Source organism: Semicossyphus pulcher, unplaced genomic scaffold, assembly GCF_022749685.1.
Source record: "Semicossyphus pulcher isolate SPU_LCO1_2020_fin unplaced genomic scaffold, fSemPul1.0.p SCAF_16, whole genome shotgun sequence".
Taxonomy (NCBI): Eukaryota; Metazoa; Chordata; class Actinopteri; order Labriformes; family Labridae; genus Semicossyphus; species Semicossyphus pulcher.
The window spans coordinates 3,421,966-3,449,822 of NW_027211670.1; the positions used below are offsets into that span (position 1 = coordinate 3,421,966).

General features: G+C 39.2%; 2 protein-coding genes across 4 annotated transcripts in view; one reads left to right on the forward strand and one right to left on the reverse strand.

Annotated features, from left to right (window-relative positions):
* Positions 1-16,846, forward strand: part of LOC138593724 (zinc transporter ZIP11-like) — a 54,056-nt gene extending 37,210 nt beyond the window's left edge. For both annotated transcript variants that reach the window (XM_069664813.1, XM_069664812.1), the window contains exons 6-10: positions 6,538-6,705; positions 11,802-11,871; positions 15,068-15,166; positions 15,245-15,403; positions 15,557-16,846. In XM_069664813.1, coding sequence (XP_069520914.1) covers positions 6,538-6,705; positions 11,802-11,871; positions 15,068-15,166; positions 15,245-15,403; positions 15,557-15,635 — 575 coding nt within the window. In that variant the 3' untranslated portion in view covers positions 15,636-16,846. The remainder of the gene's footprint in view (positions 1-6,537; positions 6,706-11,801; positions 11,872-15,067; positions 15,167-15,244; positions 15,404-15,556) is intronic.
* A 474-nt stretch (positions 16,847-17,320) lies between these two features.
* On the reverse strand, positions 17,321-21,924 carry LOC138593517 (ankyrin repeat and SOCS box protein 12-like). 2 transcript variants are annotated; one of them, XM_069664555.1, is made up of 3 exons: positions 21,711-21,782; positions 20,335-21,105; positions 17,321-17,659 (listed from the first exon to the last, which is right to left on the reverse strand). In XM_069664555.1, the coding sequence occupies exons 2-3, from the start codon at positions 21,095-21,097 to the stop codon at positions 17,508-17,510; spliced, it is 915 nt and encodes a 304-aa protein (XP_069520656.1). In that variant the 5' UTR covers positions 21,098-21,105; positions 21,711-21,782; the 3' UTR covers positions 17,321-17,507. The 2 variants fall into 2 exon arrangements, with proteins under 2 accessions (XP_069520656.1, XP_069520655.1); XM_069664554.1 differs by lacking the exon at positions 21,711-21,782 and adding an exon at positions 21,868-21,924 and having other exon boundaries at positions 17,323-17,659.
* Between the last annotated feature and the right edge of the window lie 5,933 nt (positions 21,925-27,857).

A 27,857-nucleotide genomic window follows, 5' to 3' on the forward strand; every position in this document is an offset into this window, starting at 1 on the left:
CCTAGAAATACAATGTGTTTATTGATTAATTGAATGTTTTCAGAGTTGAACACACCTCTATTATTAGAGCAGGTTTACTTTGGACTGTAAGATGAAGAAAATGGAACAAAGACAAGAAAAGGCTTTGAGTTGAGGACAATACATGACCCCAAAGTGAACAAATGGCCCTTCACAAACAGCATGGACCAAGCTTTGTCCAGCTTTGTCCAGCTTTGTGCAAGCTTTGTACAGCTCCAAGCGTTGTCCAAGCTTTGTCCCTTCAGTGAATGGATGTAGGAGTGCTTTGTGGCCACAATAATTAATGGATATTCATGACATAAATTGTTGGCCCTGGTGTATTTGTTGTGTCATTGGACAGTTAATTATACAATGAAAATTCTTATACTGGATCTTCCTTTGGTATCCCTCCTCTCTTTTTCTTCCCCATGTCTTGCCTTTCACACACAGCCACACTGCTCCCATTCAGCTTGTATTTGCCTCAGTTTCCCCTACGTCACCTAAACCTGTCTTTCAACCTGACCTCCCTTTCTTGAGGACTATTTATCTTTTTTTTTAGATTTTTTTTTTACTGGCAGTGTTTAAATCCATCCTACCATACCTGTCTTCTGTTGTTTCTGTATGAAGGTATGTGAAACAGCCCTACCCAGAACCTTTGCTTCTTAACTGCTGATAATGTCAGCAAACAGTGCCTTCCTTTATCCCACTGACCTCAATGAATTGGGGTTTGTCGAAAGTGTTAATTTCCCTCAAATCATTCCTTTATGCTTTTTTTTCATGCTGGTCTACGCAGTGTTGAGTGTTACTGAATTTGTGTACTGTAGTAAAATTGATGACAGCACCATCTTTGAAATAATTTATTCAAAGCTGAGGACAAACCATATGACATTTGGTTGCCTAAAGAAAGGCAAGAAGATTCAACGAGAAATTATTTTGCACATGACCCGGAGCAGCAGAGCTGGGCAGCTCCAAGGTAGCTGATAGTTGGTGGATAGATTTACTGGCTGAAGTTACAGCTGAGCTGAAAGAGAGCAAGTGTGCAGGGTCAGTCAATGAATCAGGTATACAGCAATACTGCATATATAATTTTTGTGACTGATGATCCAGTAGTTTGTTTGGGAACACTGACTGATACAGCCATGCTGGAAGTGGTCATCTAAACTAGGGCTGCACAATGTTGGAAAAAAATAAACTGCCATGTGATATCTTTTTTCTTTTTGTGGTATAACAATGACTGGAAATGATTCTAGCCATCTCTACTTTAACCACACTTGGTTTGGCTGTCAGCAACTCTGACACTGGCAGCAACAAGTAGGTCTAATTTTACAAGTAAGCTCCTGTTTCGTAGCTGTATCACTGTCATGTGCAATTTCTATTGATGCGTGACCAGTCCCATTAAAATATGCTGCATTTGTAGACACTAAAAGGACACTTATGGGAGTACACTCACTCATTCAAAGCCCCCTTGCATAAACCCTGCCTTGTGTACCCAGCCAACATTATGGGTGACAGTAGCTGCCTTGCATGCATGTTTACACAGTGATACACAGACTCTACATGCACAGTGGGCAGTTATCTGTGTGTTGTGATGAAAGGCTACACTTGTAATGTAAATTCAAATTCACTTTTCTTGAGTCACACAACCTGATGGCAATGCCTAAACTACAAATTGTGCAGTCCTGATCTGGATGTTAGCAATTCATGTTTAATAAGAAGACGTGCAAATAGTTTACACACTTAAATCCTCTCATTGAGTTAAATAAACAAAAAAATATATCAAGGTCCGAATAATAAATATTGGACAATTTAATCATCATGCTATAAGGACCAGTGCTAATGTAAGGTAAAAAAAAAAATCAAAATATGTTCCACATAAAAGGAGTAGGGTATACAAGAGTTGACCCACCCTCTTAACTACCCATAACTATTATCAGGGAAGATCACCTTAACCATTTTCAATTTTCTTTTTTTTTTATCATTTACTTACAAACAAAACAATACAGACACCATCAAAAACAAAACCATTTTCAATTTTTCTGATTCAATGTGACTTTGTATCAGTAGATGCTCTAGTTGTTATCACGGCAACTGCAGCCAACGTGAGTGGCTGGTGCATTAGTGCTGGACTGAATCATAACTCTCTATATATAGTAATGAATCCGTTCGTTGTTAATTAGCATGATTTAGTTGCAACGGCTGCTGTGTCTAATGAGTACCCAAAGTGATGAAAAACAACAGGTGGGAATTGTGGCTGTAGGCATGTGTTAGTGTGAGAGAGTACTTACACATATGAGATGCACGGATGGGGAGCTGATTAATACCCAGTTTCCAACATTTGGAGCGTTTTCTTCCTGCATAAGTAAGCAGGCAAAAATACATTAAATACAATGGCTGTTTAAGATGCAAAAGAAAAAGTGTTTGTCATGTTTTGTCTAAGCAGTAAGGGCACTATAGTAGTAATTACATTAAAACTCTTTGTAGCACTGATAAGAAATATTAATTATAAAGTATTAAGTGGATTTGACACACTATGAGACACGATCTATTTGACTGCTTTCATGGGGCCTTTTTAACTGGGTTCGAGTTGAGAGATCTGTGCTGCCCAGTCAAGTGTGTTCAAACCAAACACAGAGCATGTTTGAAAGGGGCTTTACTTACGTCCGTAATTGTAGCACATGATAGTAAGCAAGATCTATTTTTAAATGTAATATCAATAATTTAGGTCTCTACTGGAATACAGTATTTATTGGTTAAAAACAGAATGCAAGTTACCAAAACAGAAAGATTGCTAGCTGTAGTGAGGATTATTTTGTTATATATAACAGCTACTATAGGGGCATGCATAAGTATTTACTTGTTCCTGAGAAATGTTGAAATCTCTGTGATGCAACCACTTATACATTAGCATTACATGACTCACAATTAGTTATTAATTATTTTGTAAAGACTAATTTTGGACTAAAAGCTGTTGCAACATACTGCAGATCTCAACTAACATTTCTAAAGAGATCAGCCCTGTGGACTAGTTGATAGGCTGACTCTGTTGCATTGCGTGGAACGGTATCAACCAGTCAAGCTGGCTGACGGGAGCGAGTTCAGCTTTAGCGCTGTTTTTTATTAACTATTATTCTAAGCGTGTGTGGTATTCTGGGTAGTCTGGGCAATGAAGTTTCTTCTCTGGACCTACTTATTGTTGTTGTATTTTTCTTTCCTGTGTATATATGTTTTTGGATTATGTCAAAAATTATTTTAATGAGGAGGTTTCTTTTTTTATTCTTTTTTTAAAAATCTTTCTTTCTTTCTATTTTCGTCCATATTAGCATACACAAACAAAACACAATGACAATACAGAGATTAAATATGAGCATTAACAGTTTCACAGTGATTGACCTCCAGGCTCTGCATCCTCATATGGGGACATTATATTTTGCCTTTACTACACCACAATTCTTAATTTTGCTACACAAAGACACATTAGTCTCATTCATGGACACTTTGTCCACTTGTGGTCACAAAAGCAAATGATACTGATCAGTGTACATTCAAGATGGCGGTGATGCCTACCAAAATGTTTTACAGCAACAGAAAACTCAACTATGTACAAAACCTCTCCAGATTTTATGACTGAAACGTGTTTATTTATGCTTATTAACATTTGTAGCTTGATATGGCTTACGAATGTGACTAATTTTATCAATAGTAACAAGCTACTGCACCGTTAAACATAAAGTACTCGTATGAGGACATTGGGACTGTTATTGTAGTATCGTTCATGCAAAATGAAGGCAAACATTATTTGACAGTCAAAAGACCAAGTCTTGTGTGCACGTTCGCCAAGATGGGTGGTGTTGACTGACTGACTGACAGACACCATACCTGCCTGACTTACTGACTAACATTATACCTGACTAACTGACAGACATCCTACCTGACTGACACCCTAACTGACTTACTGACTGAAACCAAACCTACCTGTCTGACTGACTGACACCCTACCTGACTTACTGACTGACACCCTACCTGACTTGCTGACTGAAAACAAACCTACCTGACTGGCACCCTACCTGACTTATTGACTAACAGACATCCTGCTTGACTTACTGACTGACATCATACCTGACTGACTGACAGACACTGTACCTGACTGACACTCTACCTGACTTACTGACTGAAACCAGACCTACCTGACTGACTGACTGACTGACTGACACACACCCTACCTGACCTATTGACTGACACCCTACCTGACTTATTGACTGACTGACTGACTGACACCCTACCTGACCTATTGACTGACACCCTACCTGACTGACTGACTGACTGACTGACTGACACACACCCTACCTGACTTATTGACTGACTGACTGAGACCCTACCTGACTTAATGACTGACAGACACCCTACCAGACTTACTGACTGAAACCAAACGTACCTGACTGACTGACTGACACTCACTAGTCGCTGATAACGTCATGAATAAATCCACAGGAGAAGGAAATGCTTTGCAATAAGCAACAATATGTATTTGCAAAACTTAATGCATATGCTTCTGACAGCAGACTGCTCACACACGTATTATTTAGAAGCAAGTAGAAACAACAACAGGTTGCAACTCAGCTGCAATAATGTACGCTACGATAACAGTGAATTATTCCCCCCGTTTCCTCTCATTCTGAAAGTGTAAGCCAAACACCTGCAGCCCAAAATCTTGCTCAAGCCTGGCTCTTTCCCCCTTTGCAGGCTCACCTTCATTATCAGCTGCGTCCTGACTTTGGACACCAGCAGCAACAATGAAATGAATAACCAAATTTAGGAAATCTGCGTATTTTAGAACATATCGCAATTAAAAGGATCCTTTAAAATGAATAAGACTACAATGTAAAATGAAAATGTTGTTGTAGTTTTTTTTTTACATACGATTAACTTTGACATTTTAAATGGTAAATGGACTGTACTTATATAGCGCTTTTCTAGTCTTGCAACCACTCAAAGCTGCTTTTACACTACATGTCCCATTCACCCATTCACACACACATTCATACACTGATGGCAGAGGCTGCTACGTAGTGCCCAACTGTCAATCAGTTATCATGTTCATACAAGAGCAATTTGGGGTTCAGTGTCTTGCCCAAGGACACTTCGACATGTAGCCTGAGGGAGCTGGGATCGAACCCCCGACCTTCCGATTGAAAGATGACCGACTCTACCACTGAGCCACAGCCACCCCTATTTTACAGTGTAATTTCATGAAGTGGAATCAGCTGTTGCTGCAAGCGGCTCTCTCTCATTTTGTAGCAGACTGTTGAGGTGCTCTGGACAGCCTCTCTTTTATCCTCACTCTTGAACTGTGGATCTAGCATTCAGGCCACAATGGGATTGATTCGGTCCGCTCATCGGACTCCAGTTTGAACCACGTTTCCAACTTTCCCCGTTTGTGAAAGCATGTACACGGCAGGTGAGGTGCCTCGACGTGCAGAGTGGTGCTGATCATGTTGAACATGGGATAGATGAAAGATAACCCTACATGCAACTCTCCATACATTATTTTGGTAGCCTTGGCCAGGGGTTGCAGCACTGGAATCAGCTGTTTCATCAGCTTCCACTACGATGCTCTCATGGCGAGTGACTGCTCGCTTGGTTTGGTGACCAAGCACAATTTTTTGTTGCTATCTTTGCTTTTATTAATACACAGATCATTTCTGAAGATATGCCCCAGATATCTTGCTTTAAGGAATAAAACTCTGGCCTCTGATCCTTTTTGGTTTTAACAATAATAAAGACACGCTTTTGAGAGTTGAACTGGATTTATACTGCACACCCTAATTTAAGCAGATTATGAGCAGTCGCTATAAACTAGCAGGAAGAGACATGATGACGAAGTCATCAGTGTAAATGAGACGATTAACAAGACTGTTACCCACCATACATTTGGTTTTCCAAATCTTCCATATAAAGATTGAAGAGAGGAGCAGCCCCTAGTATGCAGTTATGGTTCAGACTGGCACAGGACTTTATACGCCAAGCTCCTGTCTCCTCCTCTTTCTCTCCATATTTATGCACGCATGTCCCATTCATTCATACGATTAACTTTGCATACTATTGTGTGTTTGACTCCCACTGCTAAAATGATTATTATCAGCCATACTTGAGGCTCTATAAATGATACTACAAAGAGTAAATATGTAAGTGTCATGACGTAACTTTGGTAGTGATTTTGGGCTAAAAACATTGATTACTTAATGTACTAAATGCAGCACTAAATGATGTTTGCCCCGTAATATCATTAGCGCAATATGTATATATTTTCTACCACACATAAAGTCTCAACACTTTTGCCGCCTTCAGATGTCTGACTAGCTTTGATTTCACAATAACTCAGTCAGATTGTCTTCTAACCACCATGAAGCGTAACAGCCAGATTCAACTTTCCATGACAAAACACTTTCCATGAAGTTGGGCACATTCTGTTTAATCTGTGTGTGAATTTTAAACAATGTTTGAATATTTTTATTTTCAGCATTACTCTCCTCTGTCATGCAGATAAGATAGAGAATGGAGATGTGTACCAGAGGAGGAAAGTACCTCATGTGGGCAGCTCAGATGATGGAGAGGTAGGATGCAAACAACCGGAAGGGGTTGGGCAGACAGGAAGCAGCTGGAGAAGAATTCTTCTCCTTATACTTGCCATCACCATCCACAACATCCCAGGTGAGAAAAAGATGATTAATATCCAAATTGAAAATATATTTTGGTGATGTTCCTTTTTATTGCAAAGATGATGAACAGACAAAGTGATTACTGTTTCATGATATGAGTGATGATAAATCCAATGTCGTTGCTGTGATCCTGCGGTTACGCCTGGGCCTTGTAGCCTGCACGTTAATTATAGATTGGACAACTTTGAGTCAGCTGTGTTAGTCAGCCCATTATAATCAGTTTACATTGGTTTTAGTGCCTTTAAACTACAACTCCTGTAAACTATTGTGACATTACAGATGCAGAAAATTAATGATATATCAGCCAGAGTTGGAAAAATACACAGCAAAAAACCACTTAATGTTAACTACATTTAGTTCTTTTTGATATAGACATGTAGTTGGAGCAATCCTGTTGTGATTCTTTTATAACGTGTGATCTGTTAAGGTGTTAATGAAGTCAATTAAGTTAATTCTGGACATAGTATGTTGAAATCGAAGACGAATCAGGAAATGCCACGTTCACTGAAACATCTGTCCAGGACGTATTGGGTTGTACATATAATTATAATAACACTAAACAAATTACAGAAAAGAAGAACCATTGACGATTTAAAATTGTAACTGAATGAGTGCTTAATAAGTGCTTTGGATGTGAGTATCCTGCAATTATCACAACTACAGAGGCAGTTTTCACTTGGCAGACTGTTAAAGTACAATTCCTGAAGTTATGGAAAGCGAGAGCCATGGGGTTCTCAGTACAGACTACAAGTATGAAGGAATATAGAAAATAAAAATAGAGTAAAACATCTGTAAAATGTGTTATATACATTATATTTTATATACAGAAAAATATGTGAATTATATATAGTATATATAAAAGTTGTCTGAGTGTCAGACAGTTAGAGGGAGGAGTTTAAGAGTTTGGCGGCCAAGGCAGGAATGACTTCCTGTGGCGTTCTGTGGTGCATCTGGGGGGAATGAGTCTGTCACTGAGCATGCTTCCGTGTTTAACCAGAACATCATTTAGTCAGTGGGAGACACTGTCCAAGATGACGCGTAACTCAGACAGCATCCTTCTCTCTGACACCGCCGTCAGAGAGTCCAGCTCCACCCCCACAACATCACTGGCCTTGCAGATTAAAGATCCTGCAAATGTTAAAGGACCTCGGCCTCCTCAGGAGATGGTTCTGCTCACATCTTGTGACAAAGTTACCCACCACTGTCTATTCAGCCTCCTCACCCTGGTTGACACATCCAACAACAGCAGAGTTATCTGAAAACTTTGGAAGATGACAACATAGTGTGTTGTTGTTGAAGTCTATGGTGTAGAGGGTGAAGAGGAAGGGGGACAGGACCGTCCCCTATGGTGCCCCAGTGTTGTGGGCCACTCTGTCCGACACACAGTGTTGTTAGTGTGATCTGCCTGTCAGCTAGTCAACGATGCATGACACGAGAGGTGTAATCGCTGTAAGCTTCTCGCCCAGTACAGCTGGCCTGATGGTGTTGAAAGCACTAGAGAAGTCAAAAAACATGACCCTCAGTGCTCGCTGGCTTGTCAAGGTGACTGTAGACGTGGTTGAGCAGGAAAGTGATGGCATCCTCAACACCCAGTCGGGGCTGGTAGGCGAACTGGCGAACCCACTAGGGATGAGTCCAGTGAGGGTTGTGTCTTCCGCGAACTTCAGGAGCTTGACAGACTGATGACTGGAGGTGCAGCTGTTGGTGTACAGGGAGAAGAGCAGAGGGGAAAGAACACAGCCTTGAGGGGAGCCGGTGCTGATGGTCCTGGAGTCAGAGATGTGTTTCCCCAGCTACATGTGCTGCCTTCTGTCAGACAGGAAGTCAGTGATCCACGTTCAGCTGGGAGAGCTTGTCCTGAAGCAGAGCCAGGATGATAGTGTTGAAGGCAGAGCTGAAGTCCACAAACAGGATCCTGGCATAGGTTCCTGCTGAGCCCAGATGCTTGAGGAAGAAGTGGAGGGCCATGTTAACTGCAGGGGGTCCAGGAGAAGGTCTGTGATGTCTTTAGGTGTGAGAGCACCAGGCGCTCAAAAGACTTAATTACCACAGGGTCAGGGCGATGGGTCTGTAGTCATTAAGTACTGTGGTCCTTGGCTTTTTGGGACCAGGAGTGATGGCAGAGGCCTTAAAGCAGTCTGGCACGTGGCAGGTTTCCAGTAAGGTGTTGAAAATGTCTGTAAACACCTGAGACAGCTGATCGGCCCAGTGCTTCAGGGTGGAGGGGGGAAAAGAGTCCTGTCAAGCTGCTTTGAACAGAGCAGATACATGTAGGAATTATTACAATATAGCTTTCTTTAATAGGGATATGTATTGTTCACTGCAACACCCACCCTCTCCCTTCTCTCGCTCAGCGGGAATGTTCCTGAATATTTCCTGCTGCATTCACACGTCGGCTGATCCCGACTTCTTCCCAACATTTTACTAGGAGGCTGGAGGGAGAAAGTTGGGGTCAAAAATGTGTTAGTTTGCGCATCCTTTGTGTGTCCTTTTCCAGAGTTATGCAGGGATATCCAGTACTCTGGCTGCTAAGCTAACCAGCTTCAGCGCAACCAGCTGATCCCAGGTGTAAACAGTACGGGGTTGCTATGCGATGGTAGTGTGGCAGAATGAAAGGGATTCCATGATAATAATAAAAAAAAACAGACCAGAACTCTGTCTAATAACATATTTATAGAGGGCACAGCTACAGCAGTACTACAGAAAAACAAACAAGTATGATAAAAAAGAAGATAGCTTAAAATGGACAAATAAGAAAAACGAACAGGAGCAACCGTAACAGGCTGTATGCGCGGTAGGAGCATGTGCACTAAAAATCCAAGAGGCTTAAGTGAATTTTACAGAGCGTTTTCCATCAGGGTGACAAAAAAGAAAAAGATTTGGTACCTGTGACTGTCACAAACCTAGTGAGTCAGTTATATCATTTCATTTGGACCAAATGAAAAGATAAGTGATTGGTGATGACAATTTCGTGCTGCGCTCATCTTTCCACACTATTTAATGGACTCACCTCCACCAGTGGCGAAAGGAACCCTAACCCAAAACAGATGGAATAAAACTAAAATAAGTTGTTTCAATACCAATGTTTAACTTAATATGTTAAAGTTTGGTAGTAAGGAGAGGCAGCTGGGAGATTTGCTCAGTGGAAATGGAGTGTGGGTGAGAAGCAGAGGTTAAAGGAAATTGTGATGGAAATGAGTGGCAGCTGTGACATCGGGTTGACAGCAGCAGTATCATCAGACTCACTTAAAAGAGCATAGAACATTAAGCAGGAATTGCTTAGTGTTCACTCACAGAAACAGACACAGACACTGTTGCCCTAAACCAGTCTTATTTGGCTCCAGAGAGTGCAAAAAGACACGGGTAACGATGTATAATACATCATTTCATTTCTATATACTCAGACTCAGCTGCACATTTAAAGGAATCATCTTAACCGCTCTCCAGTCATTGGAGATTGACATTGTCATTGACAATAGTACCTCTCATCTGGAGTTTATGAAGACCTCATGGATAAACTTTTCAAAACTTACACAGCAAAAAAATCATTTTTTGTAGAGATCCCTAAAGGAAATGAGTGTTCTGAACGCATACTGACCGTTATGCATTGTATATAATTATGTATAATGCAAATATATTTACTGATTGGTTGATTGATTGAGCAATTGCACAAAACTTCCATCTCAGTTGACAGAATACATTGTTTCTATTGACCCCAAGGCATTTCAGTTAGATTTATGCTTTTTTGCAATGGGCTGAAGGGAATTTGATTAGAAGAGGTTTGCATTGTTTTCAGAGGTAATGACAGGCCCACAGAGTATGATGAAGTGGCCTCTGGGCTCCTGAAATCTGTAGCTGCAGAGATACTTGGATATAACTTGCTTACTCTCTTGCCTTTCTGGGGTCTTTCTACACTTTCTTTTTTCTCTCTTTTGCTTCTTCTAACTTTGCTATGGGTGTAAGGCAGTATACTGTAGCTTTTGTAGGCAACTATTATTGAAAGAGAGAGAGGAGTGGAAGAATATATCAGAATGGTGAATGTGTTTAACTGAAGTAATTCTTGCATACAAGAGAACAGATAGCTAATTACTTATACATTATCAGTACATATATACCGTATATATACTTTCAAATACATACTATGAAGCCATTAACGACTCCCCTTTTTTTCTCATGACACTGACTCAAATCCCAAAGGAAGAGAGGAATAGATTAAATAAAACTAGAAGTCTTCAGTTAAATAGACATTCTGTGAGGCTGGTAAAGATGCTACTGACTCAGCTGCTTCTAATTTAAAGGTCCTGCAGTCCTGTTGACAAAGTTATGGGGCAGCAGAAGTGGTGAGAAGTCGCTTATGATAATGACATTTTTAGCCTAAATTGAGGATTATAAAACTTTTACAGCAGGCCACAATAGCTTTCCAGGTACCATTAACTAATAGATAGTTTTTATTGGGTTTTTCCAACATTTGTAGGTTATACAGGTTATGAACATTTGCTTCTCACTCACCCCACCTCCCCTAGGAGACTGGCCAACACACAAACAGTGGGAAATGGTGAATAATAACATTGATGATAATGGTAATAATACCAAGACATGTTATAATAACAATAAAATAAGTATCATTAAGTATAGGTAAATTAATAAGACTCAAGACAAAAAGAAACTGCCGGTTAGCTTTGCGCTAGCATGCTAACCGGTTTGAGGCACCTACCTGTTCAACAGAAAGAAGGCTAACTCTGCGTCGCTCTTTTCGCCATGTTCGCCGGTCTGAATGGGGCCCAGCTGCTAATTCGAACCACTCCCACACTCACCTATCCGCTGTGATTGGCTCAGGGAACCACAACAGCGCCCCTCCTGAAACCATCCCATGCAAAGCAAGGACAAGTGAATTTCCCTTTGGGGATCAATAAAGTTATTGTTATTGGTAAAAGGAAACAGTGCATTCCTTTGAGTGGAGATCACCACAACTGTTGCTGCAATTAGATCACAATGTTATGTCTTAAAGAACAGATTGAGATCTTTTAAAGAAGTCAGAAGTCCAATAATACCCCTTAAACAGCTAACTCTCTATGTTTTTATCCTCAGAGGGTTTGGCTGTGGGAGTCGGATTTGGAGCCATTGGAAAGACTTCAGCTGCTACCTTTGAAAGTGCCAGGTGAGATTGATATTAAGACAAATATACATTTTTCCAGTCCTTGTCTTCGTTTATCCAAAATGTCTCCTTTCATCCAAAATGTCTCCTTTCAAAGCCTGTGAGAAATAAAGTAGTTAACTCATACCTGATTTATTGATGGAACTGCCCTCTGAATGTTGTTAGTTCCTGTTGTGATCAGTGTGAGTATCAGGCACTATTGAATATGGAGAAACAGCGGACATTCTGAAGCTGGATACAAAATTATAGATTACGTAAGCCTATAGTCAGGTTTTACACTTGTGCACATAACTGTGTTGTACATTGAACTGTAGTTAAGTAACTTATTTGGCATTTTATAATCTAACCATTTTTGTCAAATCTGTGTTCATACCAAAGACTGTATATATAGATGGACGACGCATCTCCATCTGCTCTCATTGTATGAAATTAATGCCAAAATAGCCCCCGAGATAGACGCGGCCATCTTGCGATGGTGACGTCATTTGGAGCCAGAGTTGCGCAGTAGAGATTGGTGGGTGGAGCCTTTACCACTTCCACTAACCAAAACACACACTCAACTTACCGAAAAACAAAACAGCAAGGATCCCGCACGTTACCGCATGGTCTGAAGCTAACGTGCACAGATATGGGAAGCTCAATGACTGTAGTGATTGTTTCAGTTACGTGTCTTCTCGCTGTTCCTCCTCTGGTCTGCTAATCCGGAATAGATGCAGGAGCCGTATTTGTCAACAGAGCTGTCATTCATCCTTTTGACAGCATCAAATAACTAATACTAATAAAATTGAAACACTTGGATGTAAATCAGCACGATAATGACTGGCTATAATGACAGAAACCATGTATGAGAAACATTTATTTGACGCGTATTTTGATTTTATAGTTTGACTCATGTCCCATCTGTTAACACGGAGGAGGCGGGCTTTATGACCTATACTGCAGCCAGTCAGCAGGGGGCGCTCAAAATGTTTTGGCTTCTCTTTTAAGAAGCTGTCATGTCGTCGATCTTTTTATATGGTTCATATGAGTTTTAGTACATTGAAGCAAAACTGACTTTTTGTAAAAGTGGTGTTAGCAACACCCGTGGTTACACGTGGTATTATGTTACTGTTATTAAGAGGTATTGTCAAGTTACACTTGCCACTATTCTTGAGACTGGTTCATTTTCTGTGTTGATGTTATTAGGCAGCAAACACAGGGGACTCTCTCATCAAGAGTGTTTACTTTATCAGTTTGGCTTCTTTAAATGTCTAATGAATGTGGCTCAGTTAGCTTAGTATTCTCCAATCTAGGTATTATGAAACACATAGAGTTTGTAACAAAGCATTGATAATACTGAACATCAAAATATTTATATGACAGAAGGACCTGCTATATAATTGGATTGTTGCAACAGCACAAACAAATATCAGATTCTTAACATTACTAACTGGCACAAAACACAAGGCACAGCTAAGGCTGATGGGAAAGTCATTAGTTTTGCAGGTATTTGTAGATAAGCAAAAGTGTCAGACAAAATATCGAATCTTTCAAAGTTAAATTGTGCAGGAATTCCATCTCTAATCATAATTCTCGTTTAACTGTTCAGAATATGGCAGCTGTCTCTTGCTGTGTAATGTGCTGCTGACATCTAGTGGTCACATGGTAGTACTGCAGCAAGAGTTGGCAATTGTTTGGCTGGAGATTCTTGTCTGACCAAACCCATGTGTCACTGTACTTTATTTCAGACACATAGGTCCATATCAACACAAATCACAATGTATTATAAAAGACAAAGACAACAACAGAGGGATAAAGACAGGAACAAAATCATTACAGTTCATTCAAGTTTCTATGCTGATGTCGACATGGGTCCAAATCAGCATCAGAAGCACAATTTAATAAAAATAGAAAATAATGAAAGGATGAAATCATTACAGTTTACAACTGTGATTTAAAGCATGTAAAGACAGTTTTTCCCATGTTTCCAGGAGAAAGAAAAACACCTCGTGTCACTTAGTGTGGGTTGACATAGTGCCATCATGATTACATTTTTAGAGTCAGATAATCGACTTTATCAACGATAAAATTTGAACATTAAATTTCTAAGCACGGCATGGAAGGTTGGAACATTATTAGATACAAGCATATCGCTTGCACTTGTCCACTTTAGTACCTTAAGTAGGATTCTAAATGCATCATTGTATGCCATCTGAAGTTTTTTCATTTTAGCTTTGCTGTAGTTACACCACAGGGGGGCTGTATAGAGTGCAGTACAGTAAGCTCTGAAAAGCTCTGTTTTAACATCAACTGTGCACATGTGAAATTTGTGTGCCAGCATATTGGCTTGTGCAGTTTACAGTTTGCAACACTGGCGCTGCACATCATCGTCATCACTTAAGTCATTCCTCATTATGTGACCTAAGTATTTTACTTTGCCAGCACTGTAAGGAGACAAGATGACTAAGTCATCAGCATACATCAGATGGTTGACAAGACTATCCCCCACCATGCATCCTGTCTTACATGCTTTCAGCTGATTAGAGAGATAATACATATGCAGGTTAAAGAGAAGAGGTGACAATATTCCATCCTGTCGAACCCCATTAGTCACTAAGAAGGGTGCTGATATACTCCTGCCCCATCGAGCATGCATGGTTTGATGCGAATACCAGAAATGCAATATTCTTATCAAATAACTATCGTCTTTTCTTAGCATCAAAATACAATTAATATATTTGCTATTATCTTCTATTTTATTGATAAAGGAAATGTCATTGTCGGAAAGGACAATCCTTCATATCAGGTATGGAACCTCAACAGCTGAAGAGTGTTATTTTGTGTGTTTGCCAAGTGTATTGATGCGTTACATTTGTTCATCAATTCTTAGATGATAAAATTGAAGGTAATCATCTCAAATACGAAAAAAACATTAATTAAGGATCCTACCAAAATTACTGTCACTTAAAAGAAAGATATCACCATACCGCAAAACCTCATTATCCACATGAAAGAACACGATCTCATTACGTTAACGATAACCCCCAGTCCAAGAGTTTGGGGACTTAATTTTCATCTAGCACATCTACTGTACTCAGATATAGGCCCTCAAGAGCTTATTTGTTATTAAGATAAGATAATACTTTATTGATCCCCGGGGGGATTGTGTGTCACAATTGTAAGCTATGGTCTGAGTGTGTGTGTTTTTTTGTCCTCTCAGGAATCTGGCCATCGGTATTGGAATCCAGAATTTCCCAGAAGGCTTGGCTGTGAGCCTGCCTCTGCGAGGTTCAGGAGTCTCAACATGGACAGCCTTCTGGTAAAAAAAGAAAACGTGTCTATGTTCAAAGAGTAGATATGTAAATACAATCACAGTAACCTTTCCATTTCCCATCAGGTATGGCCAGCTAAGCGGCATGGTAGAGCCTATTGCTGGGATGCTGGGCGCTGCTGCTGTTGTCGTGGCCGAACCTCTGTTGCCATATGCGTTGGCGTTCGCTGCCGGAGCGATGGTTTATGTGGTAGTTGATGACATCATACCTGAAGCTCAAGTCAGGTGAGATGTAAAACGAGGAAGATTTACTGTCCAAAGGGATGGATCACAATTGTATTACCAGTCAACCAGTCAGTTGAAAGTGTAAGACAATATGGTGTTTTTTGAGCCTATGTGTTGCTTACTTTTTTCCTATTTCTTAACTCTGATCAACAGTGGAAACGGGAAGCTGGCATCCTTTACCTCCATCCTGGGCTTCGTCGTGATGATGTCACTAGATGTGGGGCTGGGGTGATTTTATCGGAACAATTATCAACACCATGTCCACAAACCCTCGGTGGCCATGATTTCATCTCAGTGCTGCTGGCTTCAGTTTTTAAAAAAGGGACCAAAAAAAGAAGTGTATATAAACACTGTTATCAATTTTGTTTAAATTGTTATTACTTGAAATTCAGCAATGAAGACAGAGACACAAAACTATTTTGTAAAACAAGTTGTAAGGATGACTTGACTTATACGTATATAATAGTTTTATTTAATTTGTTTTATGATCATGCTTGATGTCGCATCTTAAGAACAGCTGTTAAACACAAATTGCCAGTTATGAGAGTTCAATGAATGTTAATTTTTATTTTATTGTATTCTTCCCGTTTTCTTTTTTAATTTTCTTCTTGATGGCAGTCTGTTATTTAATTTGGTAATGTAGGAGTCGGCCACTGGCTGATAACATCTTGTTAACTCTATTCTGATCCTGCTGTATCATTGTATTTGCAGGACAGCACTGCATGGTCATTTTGGCATACTAAAACAAGAAACAGGAAACTCTACTTTTCAGCCAAATATAGTGCCTTGTTTGTTTTAGGGCCCAGCTGTCTCCAGCCATCAAAAGTTCAATGATGAAGTATCACATGCTGATCTTTGTTTAATTATTTAAGTATTTATGTAATTAAACAACTAAGTGATTCTGATTTTTGTTCAAATAATGCTTTGAATGACACGTAATCCATCTGCCTTACACAGACATACATAATATTATGACATGACATTCTTTTCTAAAATGATGCTTGACTTGCAGACCCCATAAAGGTAACATAAAAAACTGAAAAATAAGGCCATGGAGAAGCATCCTTGACTTTTAATCTTTGTTCTTTTTGTCTCACATTGATGGATTAAGCTCTTGGCCTGGATATGTAAAACATCAAAGGATGGGTCCTGAACATAATTTATGAGTCAAAATAATTGGAGACTTTGTATTAACTATCGCTTTGGATAAACGCTTCTGCTAAATGAAATTGTAAAAGACGTACTCAGACCTTTTGGAAAATAAGCTCAAAGTGTTTTTTCGCAAAGTCTTTTTGGTGCTTTGAGGTATTTTAGATGCTGTATGCAATGACTTTTAATTGTTGAAAGAAAGAGGACTACAAGTCTACCAAAAGTACCTTCCCCCGAGAGACCAAGGCTCCCGAGGCTTGTCGTACAGTATGTTGCAACAAGCATGAGGAAAGCTAGAAGGCATTCTTTAGTAGTTATATTGACAATATAAATATATGATACTTAATAGCCATGCAAGTACTGTGGCTGATAGTACTGCCTTTTAAAATGTCTCAACAACTGTTGGATGGTTTGCATTACTGCTTTTTTTTTTGTTCACCTGAATTCTTTAATTTCACCATCAACTTATTAACATTTCATAATGTGCAACCATAAAAATGGGGAAAGTGTAACATTTTAGAAGGATAATACATATTACATTGGAAGCTTTTTCTTTGGGTCATAGGACAGACTGTATCTTCTTTCCAGCTCACCATCATACATTCCCAAACTCAGGAGATTGGCGGAGTGAAATTGATTTCAAGAAAATGTGTGCATGTATTTTATGTAGGGAGGCAAGCTTTTTATTTATCACTGGAGCAAACAGCTCCTCTTAAATAAGTTACTAATTTGTGATAATGTTGTGATAATACAAAGAACTCATTGTATATAATAACTCAGAAGTCATTATAAGAAAACAAGGTACACACCACTTGTCCACACATTTAATGTTTTGATTTAAGAATCATTGTTAACAGTACAGACAGCAGTTATTAATAGAAAAAGAAAAAGGTAGCCCATAGCCCAAAAGCTCAAATAAAAACAAAATGACATGTTGTGCCTCTGGCTCGATCACCTAGAGAACAGTGAGTGGGACCGGCATGTGTTGCAGGAAGTTGATGAGACTCGTTGGCATTTCCAGCTGGTCAATGCAGTGGATCTTTTTGATCTTTTTGAGGTATCTTCTTATAGCAAGTCGGCACTGTGAAGTCAAGGCCTTTGGATTTCCTGGAGACGAGAGGAACAATGGAAAAGAATTAACACTTAAATGACAAAGATTGACAATTAAAAAGCTGGCGTTTATATTTCATCTGTGTGAGGCTACAGGAACATTTTTAGTGTCAGAGGGCGTCTTTTTTACACGTGTAATTATTAGACTTTTTTCTTTTCAAACTTTTACCAAGATGAAGAGTTGAATTGAATGGTCTTCGTTAACCATTGGATTTAAGATCTGCAAAAGACTTTGTCATACTTTTTACACCCAGACTACTTAGAAAATGAAATCCTCAACAGTGGTTAGCAGAGATGCCTGCAGGATTAATGCTAGACTTTTTTTATTCAGTTGGCTCAACATCAGGGGGAGAAAAGATATCATCGAACAGCTGTCATTTCCTGTTTAATTACTGCCACAACCATGGTGTCCTAGTACGGCAGAAGCTAATATCAAATATTCTGGTCTGTAAGTAACAAACTATCTTTGAATAAGTTTGTAGAAAGTTCCCGTAAATTCACGTTATTTATTAATAACTATATTACGAAAATGGAAGATTTAAACTACAGTCAATTCTATGTCATTATTTGTCTATTACATACATATCCACATGGGTACTTGAGGACTTTAAAAGTACATGGAAACTTCTTCAAGTAACTTTTCCATCGGATTATGTTTCTGGACAGACCCTGGAGGAACTCAATTTTAAGTCCTCATGTCCTCAAGCACCTTTGAAAGTTACAAGAGAACCCAGTGCCTTAAGGGGTTGTTTTATGTTGGTCATGTCATTGGGCTTCTGCTGTGTTTTCCTTGGATTGGGAAGGAAAGAAAATTAGAACAAAAATAAAAAAATGTAATCAAACAGTGGTTTGTGGTTTTTATATCTCTAATTCAACTTTATATCCATGTGGAGGCTGATGAAAGCTGATAGCAAAGCATATTATTTAGAGATGTATAGCTATAATGCAAAATGAATGAATCAGAAAAACCAGACTGTGCATGTACAATAGGCCTATTTAATTTCACAGACATTTGAGATATATAATATCATTGTTAGTCATGATGATAAGTAATGTGTGTATGTAAATATAAATTCTAATTCACAGGTGGATTTAGATTTTTTTTAAGGGGAAATGGTCGATAAAAGAAAACGCATTAGAAGCTACGCCTATGGTATACTGTGGTCTGTTTTTACCCTCCAAAATAGTTGTAATAAATTACCAATAACAGTCTTAAGCAAATAAACACAAGTTATCACTTTTAAGCGTTTTAAAGTCCCTCTAAGTGTTTATCTGGATGGAATGCATATTTAGCAGCACTAACAGGTAAGCACCAACAAAGAGAAGTGATGTTAGTTGGCACATCTCGCAAGAGAAGAGTTTTAAGTGTCGCTTAGAAAGAGACCTGTCTTGAAGAAAGTCAATTTTGTCCTGATATGTCTCTAAAAAAATGCCACTTTACTATCCCAGTGATTTTGAATTCGTGGCTTCTGAAAATGAGTCCATTCTTAACTATGGTAATTGTAGGGGGTAATTAATTGATCAATAACTGTGCTCATGTTCAATTCTCTCTTGTAAGTGAAAAGTCACAAGACCTTCCGATTGTCTCCTAAAGGAGCTGGGCAGAGCTGTAAACCCAAATGATACAGGAGATTACTTTCAGTGTTCTGTCTCCTTTCTGAATCGTCTTTGTTAACATGTTTGCAACAGCCAAGGAGTAGTTCTAGTCTTATACTAATACTTACTATTGTTATATAGTACAATATATACTACTATTCTATTATTGCCAGATTTGTCACTGTTAATTGTCACAGCTCACATTAGTAACATTACTGAGGTGAAGCAGTTCAAAGACAAGTCAACAAGACAACTGGCTTAGAAATGACTTCAGTTGGCTATCGATATCAGGAGGATGAAAGATATCATCACTGTCGAACAGCTGTGATTTCTTAGTCAATTCCAGCCAAAACTTACGGTGTTCTATGAATGGCAGAAGTAAATATCAAATATTTTTGACCCACTATATTTTACAGGTTTACAAACAATCTTTGAATTAGTTTGTAGAAAGTTCCCAGAATGTACCATGTAATTTATAACTATAAAGAAATAGGAGATTCCCTTACTTCTTCTATGTCAATATTTGTCTATTAAATATATCCAAATGGGTACTTGAGGACTTGCTTCAAATAACCTTTCCATCAAACGATGTACTGGACAGTCCCTCGACAACCAATAAGCTCCTGCAGGAACATCTGACTACCTGTGTTGTTTACAGCAAGCACCTTTCTTAAGCTTATAGCTTCTGGAGCAACTCCATTTTAATGAATCCTCTTTGTCACTATATCACGTTATCCCTGATGGGTCTTTGGAGAAGGGCAAGGACGAGCATTTTGAGGTAAAATCAGGACAAAGTACTAACCCCCTCAACTGTGAATAATAATGGAAATTTGAAAAATCTTATTTAGGTCCAGAATAATACAAAATTATTCAGAAAATACACAGCAATAATATAAAGTGGTAGCAACATTTTAAAAAAAAATCTAAATTTGAGTTGTGAAACTGCCCAACTTCAGCAAGCATGCACTGGTATTCATTTTTTCAATCTTACTCTTTTGTCATTCAACTTGTAGCTACCTAATATCTTGTTTGAGTCAAAACTGTATAATGTGATTGTGTGAAGTTTGAATAATTACCCCTTTCCTCCAGAAGCAGCTCCACAGCCTCATTCTGCTTCGTGGATTTCTCGATGATCAGTGTAGGGAGGTAGACGTTAGCTCCAAAGTCAATCAGAAGCTGTATGTACTCCACACCACAGCCATGCCTGAGGCACATCTCCAGCACGGTTTTGGGCTGCTTGATAGAACTCAGAAGCTTTGCATTTGTGCAGTTGTAATCTGGGTCTGCCCCGTAGAGAAGCAGCAGTTTGAAACACTCCAAGTGTCCGTAAACGGCAGCCAAGTACAGCGGTCCGCTTGACACTCTGGCACTGGAAGTCCAGAGCAACACTTTGGATCGGGAGTTCACCTCAGCACCATGTTTAAGCAGTTCCCTTAATATCTCAACATCACCCTCCCGAGCAGCAGTGAGGACAGGGGAGCAGTTGTTGGACGAGTTACCGTTGGGGTTGGCGCCAGCTCCAAGGAGTGCTAATACACAGTCGAGGTATTTCCCACGAACAGCTGCAAAGAGAGGAGTCTGAGCCTTGACATCAACACAGTCAATCAGGGCACCATGGGCTAGCAGAACCTGCAGACAGCTAAGATGACCTTTGGACACCGCAGCATGCAGAGGTGTGCCTGCAATTCCCCAGCCACCTCTGCAGTTGATAACTTTCTTGTAGATTTCTTGGCAGAGCATCTCATCAAGGAGTCTGTCATTGTTTTGTAACACTGCTTGTCTGAGCTGGGAAATTTCACAGTTATTTTCTTCTTCTGCAGAGGTCCTTAAGCGGAGCATAGAACCTGCTGAAAATGTGAACAATGACAGGCAAAATTATTATTACTAATACTTATTTTAGACACCAAATATATACTTGACAATTGGCTTATTTTATGATATGTAGCCACAATATTTGATTTCCCATACCACTGAGATATATAAAACTACACATACAACTATTTGGCTCTTGAATGAGGCTGAAAAGTTGCTAGAACTGTTCATTGAACTTATTTTACGTCATGTAATAATGATTGTTATATGTATGTAATAATCAAAAAACTCAGGTACCATTTATCAATCGACATTTCATTCAACAACTAGGAGGTGTTACAATTAGATGCAGAGAGACACTGAATCATATGTTTACACAACCACTTGTTAAGGACTTCTGGAAAACCCGACATGCAAATAACCTATAAAACTATATATAGGTTCAATACAAAATTCAAACTGTGAGCTATGTCTCCAAACACGGTTGTATTCTGCTAAATAAGAATGAGAGAATACAATGTATATAACTTCGACTTCATGTAATGTTACTGAAAGAATCCCGTACATACTACAGGTTGAAAATATTCTCCTATAGCCATTTACTAACTCTCCATTCAACATACATAAACGTCACGTATACCGTTAATATGCGATCCCGAACAGGAAGAATTCGAAGCGATATATCAAGCTAGATATAAAACGCGTTACAAATGTCGCGTTTCCTTGCTTTAAGATGAGTTGTGGCAACATTAAGAAGGTCTTCTGTTGTGTTTTTGTTTCGCTTTATTTTGGCTTACTTTGGATATGGTATCATCAGCTGCTTCCTTCATCTTCCTTCTTCCTTCTTCTTCTTCTTCTTCTTCTCTCGGTTTCTGGCGGATGGTAAACAACTTTAAGGTGCATACCGCCACCTACCGTACAAGAGTGTGTAGCATCATATCATTTACCTACTTCAGATTCTGCCTATAAGCCGTGTGTTAGGAAGGTAATAAGCGCCCTGCTGTTCTGACTTTCCTAGCACACCTAGCACACTGAATTATTATATGTTCTACATTTTCTTTTACTCCACACCTTCCATGCCTGTCATTATTCATTTTCCCCAGAATATACAGTACATTGTGTCATTCAGTCCAGTACGGCCCACCCTAAGTCTCATTATAATGATTTCCTCCTTCCTGTTCCTTTCTTTATAGTTCTTTCTTATAACAGACTTTGTAGATACCCTTCCTTTCTGATCTTCCTCCCACTTTTCCTGCCATATTTCCATTCCGTTATATTTAATCATTGCGTTTCCCTCTCCTTTACCGAGAGGTATTGGGACTGTAATATTCTTTTCCAATGCCCCTTTTGCTAATTTGTAAGCAGTCTAATTTCCTTTCACCCCCTCATGTGCTGGCACCCAACAGAATTGTACATCGATTCCACCTCTGTGCAGTCTGAACAAACTGTGCTGAAGATTAGTAAGTCTTCTCTGACTGTGTTTGTTGACTGTAGGCTTTCCAATACTGATAGTGAATCTGTGCACACCACCACCCGATCTGGTCTTACATCCTCCACCCACTGTAGACTGACAATGACTGCCACTATCTGCTGTATGTACTGACAGTTGATCTGATAGTCTTTTTGAAATTTGTATTTGAAACTCTGGTATGTACACACCTATTACCACACACCCCTTTGTGTTCTTAGAGCCATCTGTGTATATGTTAAGATAACTGTAATAGTTACTCCTCAGGTATATGCTTGTTTTAACCCCCTCTTCATTCATTCTCTTTTCATTCCCAAGACATTCATGTCTACCTTTACTTTAGGGTAAAGCCACAGGGGAACACTACTCACTGGAGTAGGCTGAGTAAACTCAATAGCATCCATTCTATACATTTTAGCGAATTCATTCCCTGTCCACCCAAACCCTCGTCTCTGGACCCTGGAATATTCCCACAGCTCTGTAGTGCCTTTATAGCTGGATTTTCTTCCCCACCTCCTTTAACTTTGACCCAGTATGCCAATGCAAGTTTTTCTCTCCTTAGCTCCAGAGGTATCTCATCTGCTTCTATTAAGAGTGCATTCACTGAGGTTGTCTTCATGGCTCCTGTGCATATGCGCAATGCTCTGTACTGTAATCTGTCCACTTTTTCTAATGTTGTTTTAGCTGCTGCTCCATAAACTATACACCCCTAATCTAAAGTTGATCTCATTGTGCTCTGTAGATGTCCACTAATGACTGTTTATCTGCCCCCCAGTCACATCCGGCCACAGCTCTTAGTAGATATATTATTTTTTTTACATTTTGTTTCCATGTGTTCAATGTGTATTTTTCATGTATATTTGCAATCTAGCCATAGTCCCAGATAGATAGATAGATAGATAGATAGATAGATAGATAGATAGATAGATAGATAGATAGACTTAAATTCTGACACCATCTCCATCAGCTGTCTGTACAATGTAAGCTTCTCTGTGTTAACCTTACGTTTATTTGTGAACATCATGTCTTGCTAGTTGACAGTTTAAACCCCCATTCATACGACAGTTTCTCTGCTTTAATTATGGCTTTCTCTATGTTTTCTATCATATATGACACATTTCTTCCCCTCATCCACATGGCCCCATCATCTGCATGTAATGCAGATTTAATGCAACCATCCAAATTTGTAAATATATAATTTATTATAATATTGAACAACAATGGACTGATTGCACTCCCCTGTGGGATGCCATTTTCCAACCAAAAATCTTTTGAAATATATGTTCCAACCTTATCTCTTATTTTCCTATCAGTCAAAAAAATCTGTTATCCAGTTCACACAGCACATTCTCCCACCACTACCCATTTGATTTAGCTTAATAAGCAGCCCCTCCCTCCACATTGAATCACATGCCTTTTCAATGTCAAAAAACACAATTGCCATTAATTCTCATTTTCAGTGTCTTTTCAACCTTATTACTAACTCTGACTAGAGCATCCACTGTGGATTGACCTTTCCAAAATCTGTTTTTTGAACCCTTTCTGTTCTTATATATATGTCAATCTGTTAACTATTATTTTCTCCATCCACTGACACATGTGAGATGTCAGGGCTATGGGTCTATAATTATTAGGATTAGCAGGATACTTCCCTGGCTTGTTGAATGGTAATATGATTGCTCTTTTCCAACAGTTTGGTATGACCCCGGCTCTCAAGATTTTATTAATGAGTTCTAATATTTTATTCAATGTTGCATCTGGGAGCTGCAGGAACATGGCATAAAATAACTGATCCTCTCCTGGGGATGTATATCCAGTACCTTTTAAGGCTTTTTTATATTCTTCCATTGTTAGCTCGGTATCTAGTGTTCATGTGAAGACTTTCCTCTTCTCCCGAACATCTCCTTTCTCTCTGAGAACCCACTCCTTTTGCTGTCTATGAGGGATTTCAAGATGCTCACCACTATGCACGGCTGCAAATGCCTTTTTCTTGATAATCTCTAAGATTCTTAGGTGTCATAGTTTTCCGTAGCTCTCTGAAAGCCTTGTTTTGTTCTTTAATGACTTAACAGTCCTCACTCCACCAAGGAACCACCTTCTTACCACCCTTAGTTGTTCTTTTTGGGATACTCTGATTTGCAGAATTTAAAATGTGTTCAGTTATTTGACTCGTACATTCCTCTACACTACCCTCTATTGTTATCAGGTGTGCTGTCTCCTCACTACACGTCCTAAATTTCTGCCAGTCAGCTTTATTAAAACACCATCTTGTAAATGTGCGACCCTCCTCTTTGTATACATTTTTATTTATGATAGTGACTCCTGGGAAATGGTCACTACCTAGAGTAGAGTCCCCTTTGACATACTATTCACAAGCATTTGCTACATTTTCTGACATCAGTCTAAGATCTATACAGGATACTGTGTCTCTACATTAATTTGTGTACCCTGTCCATCATTAAGGCAGACTCATGATCTGTCATCTATCATATCCTCAACAGCATTCCCATTACTGTCAGTGTGATTGCTGCCCCACAAGCTGTTATGCTCATTAAAATCCCCACACCATATTTCCCTTCTAGATTCTGTCCCTGCTGTTTCCTTGAACATGTCGCTGATTAGGTTTTTACACGCGTTATAACAATTGATAACCTTAATGTTACCATCTTTCTCTGGACTACAGAGCTCAACAAAAACATACTCTACCTCTTCGGGGGAGGAAATCTCCCTATACAACACCCGCCTTTGATGACTGTGGCACATCCCCCTCCACAGGGCTTATTGATTCTATCATGCCTTATTGAGCTGAACCCAGGGATTATACAATCTAAATGTTGTCGCAACCAAGTTTCCCATACAGATCAACCAATCACAGATCACATCAGAAACTGCTTCTAGCTCATAAATATACTTTTTAAGTTCTTGACCATTGGCTATGAGGCTCCGAGCGTTCTACTGGAGTGCAAGACCATGATTAATGCTTCAATCCTCATCTTGAATATTTCCTCCTACCTCAGTTGTTGTCAGCAGATCATGGATCTGGTCTGTTTTAATGTCTGTCATGTAAAGGAACTTTCCAGCTGCCTCCACTATTGTCTTGATTTTATCACTTGTCTTTGTCAGCTGTGCAGCGACATTCATGGTATGGCAGATAAAAGCCTCAAAGTTCACTTTCTTTACTATCATTGTGCTGTCATCAGTTTTGCATTTGTGTGTACAGGCACTGGTCATGGGAGCAGGATCCATATGGATTTGGGCCTGATTTTCCTGTGCGTTATTTCCCCTCTGCACTGTGTTTCTTTGAATCCTTCCCTGTCATTTCTGTTATTTGCTCCCTCTCCTCTGACTTTCTTTAAAGCATCAGCATATGAGCTTTTTCCATTACTTTGACTCTCTGGGCTTCTCTGGCTTGTGTCTGCACTACACAGCCTCCAAATGCAGCACTGTGTTAACCCCCGCAGTTACAACTTTTCTCTGTAGCATCTTTTTTATATTTTCCATACTCATGCTGACCTCCACACCTTGAGCATCTTAGATTTCTTTTTCACTGTTTGGCAGTGTGCCCCATTCTTTGGCATGCATAGCACCTGAGTGGTTTGGGGACGTATTCCTCTACAGTGTAGTTCATGTATCTTACTTGCACTGATTAAGGGAGAGATTTCTCAAACAGTAGAATGACTAACTGTGTGTCTTTTCATCTCGTTTGCTCTTAATCCTGGTGGCCTCCTTCAACTTCTTTTTATGTACGTCTTCCATGGACATGCTCAGGGGTATTACTGAGATAACTCCTCTCAGCTGAGCTAATGTCCCAGGGACATACGCTTTCATTCTTTCCCCTAACAGTGATGTCTTTGTCTTCCTTCTTTCTTCTTTGATGTTTTTGTATTAAAGTTCATAGATATTCAGTTTAAGCTCGCATCGCTGCCCTCTAGTGTTTCTAACAACAATAACAGAATGGAGTTGTGGCCTCTGAAACACTTTCGACCAACACAATCTCGAAGGATGAACTAATCGATCAGTTTAAAGAGCTATTATGAATTTCACAGAATACATTCCAGGACTCAACAGATCGTTTACAATCATTAAACCTTATAGTGTTTAATATGAAATCAATTTGAACATGAAATAATCGCAAGAATAAATTACGTTAAGTATACATGTCTAAGATAGAAGTGCAGGCGTATAAATGCTAAATTTGAATGAACATGTCCTCATATTATTTCATTATTTTGGTTCATTTAAATATATTACACAATGTATCTACATGAATGTATCTGTTTTATGCTTGTTTGTTCTTTCATTCACGGTTGCTTTCGTTTTTCTGTATATTTGATATTGAAAACTAAAACTGTTGTGCTTTGTAACATGTAATGTATATACACTTATTATTATTCAAATTAATAGTTTATCAAGGAAATAGAGTTAGGCAATAATTTACACATAATGTTTTTCTCTCCTGGCTTCAAAAAAATCCCAAATTAAAAAATGAAACCTTTGTGTAGAGATGAAGATGATCAGTTAAAACATGTATTATATGACACTTTTAAGTGTAACCACACCACTGCAATGGGAACTACTGACTTGTTAACCATAGAGGCCACACAGGCCATAGTACAGTAATTCTATGGCATCTGAGTAGTACTTAATTTCCATACTTTAATAGAGTAATACAGTATGCATTTTTTGTTTCACTACTGGAACATAAACATTATGCTCCCTCTTTCCAGTCTCCTGCCTGTATAAGCAGAAAAGTTCTATCTTACATTTGTACCCTTAGACAGACAATTTTATCATTCTCTCTCCAGGCAACCCGGATGGCATCCTTTCTTTTAAAACTAGGTCTATTTCTTTTCCATGTGCGTCACAGAGTCTTTGTTTGAGGTCTTGCTTATTGTGCTTGGACAACAGGCTATTTCTATTGTGTGCAAGGGGTTTTACTACATGGTAATGAGCAGTGCTGGCCTCCTCTGTCCACTCTGCTTCTATAGCTGTTGCTGAGAGACAAAGTAGAAGTCACCCAGGCGCTCAGAGAGAGCGGGGAAGAGGCCTTAAAAACAATGACACTAACATAACTCATCGTGTGTCTGCAGGTTAAGGGAAGGGAGTGTTATTTGAGGGAAATGAGAGTTTGTGTGAAAGACACAGAGGCGGGTTTAAGGAAGATAAGGACAAGGGACTAACAGATCTTAATCTTGTACAAGAGCATTGAGGATGAGGGGAGAAACTAGTGGAAATTTACAGTCAAAAAGATTACAAGAATGGACAGTGATTTGTGTTCTCTGAGCTCCACAATGCCTCTGTGGTGATAGGCAGAGTGTA

Excerpts from the sequence above, each read along its gene's own strand:
- LOC138593517 (XM_069664555.1), bottom strand. The coding sequence starts at position 21,097 with ATGCTCCGCTTAAGGACCTCTGCAGAAGAAGAAAATAACTGTGAAATT. Across the intron at positions 17,660-20,334 it reads GCTGCTTCTGGAGGAAAGGG|GAAATCCAAAGGCCTTGACT; the intron begins GTAATTATTCAA and ends TCTCGTCTCCAG.